This window comes from Triticum aestivum, chromosome 5A (genome assembly GCF_018294505.1).
Source record: "Triticum aestivum cultivar Chinese Spring chromosome 5A, IWGSC CS RefSeq v2.1, whole genome shotgun sequence".
In the NCBI taxonomy this organism is placed as follows: Eukaryota; Viridiplantae; Streptophyta; class Magnoliopsida; order Poales; family Poaceae; genus Triticum; species Triticum aestivum.
In genome coordinates, this window is record NC_057806.1 from 483,250,956 (window position 1) to 483,257,022 (window position 6,067).

The 6,067-nt window shown below is 43.6% G+C and overlaps 1 protein-coding gene across 1 annotated transcript; it reads left to right on the top strand.

Moving 5' to 3' along the window:
- On the top strand, positions 1–3,326 carry LOC123104227 (uncharacterized). Its single transcript, XM_044525991.1, has 5 exons — positions 1–224; positions 320–500; positions 639–800; positions 2,502–2,565; positions 2,952–3,326. Exons 1-5 carry the CDS (start codon positions 51–53, stop codon positions 3,139–3,141), a joined length of 771 nt encoding a protein of 256 aa, XP_044381926.1. The 5' UTR covers positions 1–50; the 3' UTR covers positions 3,142–3,326.
- Positions 3,327–6,067: the final 2,741 nt, after the last annotated feature.

Genomic DNA, 6,067 nt, shown 5'->3' on the forward strand with positions numbered 1-6,067 from the left:
AACCAGCGAGCGCACAGGCACATACGCTAAAAAAAAACACATACGCCGTAATGGCCCTTAGGTGCGCGGCCGCCGCCGCCGGCGGCGCCTACCTGACGCCGCGGAGAAGCAGATGCTGCGGCGCCGGCTCTGCGCGACCCTCAGCCACCACCAGGGGGACACGAGGGCTCAGCCTCCTCCTGAGGGTCCCGTCCTCACAATACTCCAAAGCTCCATGGGCGTTGGTAAGCGTCTTACTGATCCAAGCTGCCGCACAGCTGTTATTTGTTCTTTCTAGATCTAAATCCATACCCAAAATTCCAAACTGATTTCCCTGTAGCGGTGCTCGCCTGATTCCCCTCCTCTGGAGGGTGACCAGCATTCAGATCGAACCGGGGCGCCGGGGGCGCTGAAGGCCATGGTATGCGACATGTTCAGGCCCCTGGCGCGCAACATCTCGGATATCCGATCCCTTCGCACCGTCTTCGACCTCGAGGATTATCAAGTCGGCATGCTGTTTGGTATGTTTTACTATATGGTAGTAGCACCTAACAACAACACCTCATATGTGTCTGGAAATAAAGCAATGGAAAGAGCCATATGGATCCACTGATTGACACTGCATTTTACTGATTCTACTGCTGCTTGTACTTCTGTAGGTGCTTTTCTTGGCTGCGTCGGGTGCTACCAGCTGTGGAAGGCTGCTCCTTCCATCTTTGTCGATGCTGCCCTTGCCTATGCATTCTATAAACTGAGCGTTGTGTCCTCGGAGGTGCGCCGGCAGGGCAAATGCAATGATTGGTTGACTCGTTTGAAATTTGGTAAGTGTACTGCTTTGACATTGTAAGTGTGCTCGGGTAGCTAGCTAGAGCATTATATAGTGCCCACAGGCCTGCCCATCCGTGTCCGAGGATTAGCTTCCGTAAGGTGGGTGCTCACCTTCTTTAAAAATGTAACCAAGGGCTGGTCCTGATTGGTTGAGTTTTACATCTCGTGGTAACATCAATGAAAAAATATAGCATAGATCGCCTATCCCGTAGTCAGATTATCTGTACAACTTTGACACTATCTGTAGAAAGTCTCCTATCTAAAAAAGGAGTAACGTTCCCTGTTCCACCTTTTCTTTCGTCAAGCCCCTCCCACGGTGGCAGCGATCGATCTGAGCTGATTTTGTCGATCTGACCAATATCACCAGGCCCAGACCCCGGCCAGCCTACGGATCGATCGGATAATCCAGCCTAGTGATCGATCCCAAGTCCAGCCAGCCTCATGGTTCGAAAAAACAAAAGCCCAGACAGCCTAGGATCGAGCCCGGACAAGCCAAGCCATCGTTCCTGACAAGCCTAGCCATCGATCCTGACTTCTGGTGCACTTTCTTTGTTGTTGGAAATGAGCTTTCTGATCAAATCAAAAGGACGTACATGTTGAAAAGAATCACGGTATGTGATGTCGTTGGGGCCGTGCAATCACCATCTTGGTTTAGTACTAGGCTAGGTTATGTATTACTCCTATTCCTGGAAAAAAAGGTTGTGTGCTATATATATCTGCGTGTAGACTTGTGTATGTGCAAGCAGAATCGATCAAGCGTAGCCTCTGTATTTGCGCATCTCACCGAAAAGCAATCCGCAAGCCATTGTACCTGAGCCAGCATGTGTATCGTCTTCCTCAACGGAAAGTTCTTGTCATCGGAGTGACTTGCAATGTGTGATTGGAGTCTGCGCCAACACATGCAACTGGGTGTGCTGAATTTTACTTTAGAGTGGGACGCCTGTTTTCTCCCGAACCCAATATGATTGCAATTTCTGAAAAATTGCATCCCGATAGAAAGCAGCAATTGCCGATGTCATGTGGTTATAAACATGATTTATTCGGTACCTTCCGTCTATGGGTAGTGTCGCCATCAACACTGCGTATTAGGCATCCGGGCAACCAAGAGATGCATCGGAGGGGTAGCAGTCACGTTGGGAGCCATTCGGCCGCTGCAGAGATGAAAAAACCACCGCGCATCAGGCAGCTGTGCCGCATGGTCCAGGCAAAGGGTTATGGAAAACGCTTGCCCCATGTCACCGGAGGAAAATAGTCGTGATAGAGGCTATCGTCATCGTCCAAGGTGCACATGGAGGAGTCTCTCACGAAGATGTTGGATGCCAAGAAGATATAGCTAGGTACTGCTTAGTTATATCATACACAAGTACTCATTGATATTATAAAAGCTAGGCGATGACCGTACCCTAAGGAGTCATGTGGGGACATGTTCGGACACACTGTGATATGTGGACACCACGATTATTGTTGACGAGAGAGGCGAGGAGGATAAGTTGTGACACAGGTAGGGCACCATGTTGAAATAGAAGGCCTGAACTTGTAGGGTTCTGTAGGAGATCTTGAGCCATGCTTATTGGACTAGGAGCGAGTGATATATTTTTTACCCCGTTGCAACGCACGGGAATGTTTCCTAGTAAATCAAAAGTGTAAAACTTTGTCTTGATTAAATCGTTTGACCAACTTCAAATTTCGTTCAGGTATTGTGGTTATTATGGCTACCAAGGACTTCAGGAAGAACTATGAACTCTTGGATATTGTCAAGTTAGTATGCTCCTTTTCTCTTATTAGTTGTTCGATATTCCTGTAACTGTGAATTATCTATGGTAATTTTGAAGTTGACACTACAACCAAAATAAAATAAATGTTTTATTACTATATCAGTAGTTAGGTATGTAAACTTTCCAACATTAGGAACTTGATGTTATGCTTAGCTCTCTCACCTAGCACAATGGATCTAGATGTGTTAATTTTTTAGATGGAACTATGTAGTCCTTTCTCTGAGCTTTGGTTATGTTGTTATGCTGGTAGACTTGTTTTTCTTCTGTTTGAGAGAAATTGTTATATTTTTTGTTTATGTGCTTTTGTTACTGTTTTTCTCACTGACATTTGATTTAGTTTGTCATCAACCATTTTATTTGTTGATACAGGATGCCTGTTTTCTTTCTTTATCTTTCGACATTCATTTTTGATGTGGCACGCATGAAGAAATATGCAAAGCATTATCTGATTCTCACAGTTAATTTATTGAGAATGAAGGGCGGAGCTCAAGAATTGTTCAGAATAATGTTTTATCCGAGCTATACATCTCCATATGACGATTGCTTCCGTAGGAAATAAAATGTAGACCCCTGAGATTGTGTGGATCTGTTTATGTGAGATTTTTATATAAGAATTTTTAGTATAATGTGTAATAACATTTATGTAATGCTAGTTTACTTGCCCATGGTTGTGTACAGTTTTGTGGCATTCTTCATGCACAAATAGCGAGATAGTCTACTAGTTGATACAATTTCAGTCTTGAAGAGCATTTGCAATGTGTCAGCATTCTTTTAAAGTCTGTAACAGCCGGATGGGATCCTATATACCATAGTAGTTATAAAGCTCTCATAAATTTCAATCTTGAAGAACTTTAATGGCACACATGATAAAATGGGAACAGCCGGATGAGATCCAATATACCATAGTAGTTACAAAGTTCTCAATTCTGGGCCTCGTGGTGCCCATTGGAAGGTCAGGTTATGTGAATAGCATTCCATCCTTTTTACAAGCAAGCTTTTGTGAACAAGGGAGGACTTATTTGTAGTTGACCCTTAGACCAATGGCGAAAAAATTGAGATTGTTCAATTGTACAAGATCAGCAGAAATAAAGATCATCTACATATTGGACAACTGTATATCTGAGTCCAAATGATTGCTCAATGGGCAAGCTTAGATTTCCATTGTGCATTGACAATTTGGAATTCAGCAACTAAAATTGCATATGATTTTCTTCTCATGAGCTCCATTTAAGATGACAAAGTTGGAGGCACTATGCAAGATGCATTGGGTTCATTTGATACATTTCTCTTCAAATTCAAGAGTTTGAGCATAAAGAGAATTGCACTATAGTCCACCATGCCAAATGCCTTTTAATCAATATTGAAAAATGACAACTTCATTTTCAGATTTATGAAAGATGTGAAGGTACTCAAAAGTTCATGCAAGACTCGACAGTTGTGCTGTTGACAAAACCATATTGATTCTTCAGAATAAATACAATTACCCTTCTGCAACTTGTTAACCAACAGTTTGGTTTGTATTGGCTGATTTAGGAATCAGAGCAATAAAAGAATGCTGACACATTGCAAATGCTCTTCAAGATTGAAATTGTATCAACTAGTAGACTATCTAGCTATTTGTGCATGAAGAATGCCACAAAACTGTACACAACCATGGGCAAGTCAACTAGCATTACATAAATGTGCCAGCATTCTTTTAAAGTCTGTAACAGCCGGATGAGATCCTATTTACCATAGTAGTTACAAAGATCTACTAGTTGTCATGCTGCTTAATGGGAGAGTGTATGTCTGCCAAATGCAACCGGTGGCCTTGGTGTTGTTGATCTCATAAATCAAAATAAGCCACTCTTGATTTTAGAGTCTCTTTGAAATTTTCAACCAGCATGATGTTCCACGGGTAAACATGATCTGGAGAGAGGATGGCTATGGCTTGTTAATTCATCTAATAAGGCCCCTTCTTGATGGAGAGATTGTTTCTCCCTTGTTGACCAGTTTTCAAATACAGCACTAGAAGATGTAATGTCTAGCAGGGATCTACTGCTTTGCTATAGTATGATTCTTGGCAATGTGAAATATTACATACCAAAGATACCCCGCGCGTTGCCCGTAGGATTTTTAAATAAAATGCAATGTGGAGAATATATAACTGTGCCATAGAAAACTCAGATGCATGTCTGATGGTCATAATAGCTAGCTAATCTCAAATCCACGGAAACTGTGCTGTGTTAAATATATTGGTAAAAAAATACACACACTGAGGTAAATTGAATGAGTAATTTGTAAAAAAAAGAAAAAAAAAAGAAGATGTGCTCTTGGCTTGCTCCCACGTATATGAGAAAGGGAAGAAAACGGCATGGCCATCAACACCAAAAGTCTTCATTTCAAAAAATCAAGTACTATGTGTTTTGCAAGTCTTCATCCTGTCACAACAATGAAAAGAGAAAAATAAACGAATCATGAACTTGTGTGAGAAAGGTCGACCTTTGAGGCTGAGGGCGAGCGACCACTTGGTAGGTGTTGCACTGTGGGAGTTTTTTTTTCTCTTTTGTGAGAAAACTTTTGATCTATTTTTTTTGCGAAAAAAAAGTTCAGAAGTCTTCAATCATGGCAGTGCAACGAACACTCGAAATAATAAAAATTACATCGAGATCCGTAGACCACCTAGCGACACAAGCACTGAAGCGAGCAAAGGCGCCCCACCGTCATCGCCTCTCCCTCACCGAAGCTGGGCAAAACTTGTTGTAGTAGACAGCCAGGAAGTCGTCGTGCTAAAGCCCCATAGACCAGCGCAGCAGAACAACAACCGCCGCCGATGAAGAGTAGCATAGGTTGGAAGGATCCAACCTGAAGACACACGAACGTAGATGAACTACGACCAGATCCGAGCAAATCCATGAAGGACAGATCCGCCGGAGACACACCTCCACACGCCCACTGACGATGCTAGGCACACCATCGAAACGGGGGCTAGGCAGGGAGAAGCTTATTCCACCGCCGCCATCTCGTCTTTCTGAACAGGACACAAACCCTAACAAAACTTGAAGGAACATCTGAAAACAGAGCCCTCCCGCCGGCAAGGGCCAGGATCCATCGTGCCGCCATGGCCCTAAGGCCACCGGAGACGAGCCAAATCAGTAGCAGCGACGACGAGAGGCAAAGAAACCCTAGGCTTTTCTGAGGGAGGAGGGTGGCCGCGTACAAGTTACCTGCCCTGGAGGAGTTGCAACCTACAAGTGAAGGCCTCCAGACTTGCGGCTAAGATCCATAGACTTAGGATGCTTGCAGTCTCTTTGAGGAGCCATGGGAGCAAGGACTCGGATTTTAAATATATCAAGCGCAAATTTCCTAAAACAATCATGCCATTTGACAAGAAATATGTCTTTTGTGATTCGTCTTTTGGACTTCTGCACTTTGTCCCCCAGTGATGTGTTGAGCGAGTTCATTTTCACGGGAATCTTAAGCAAGACCGCCGAGAATGCCCTTGC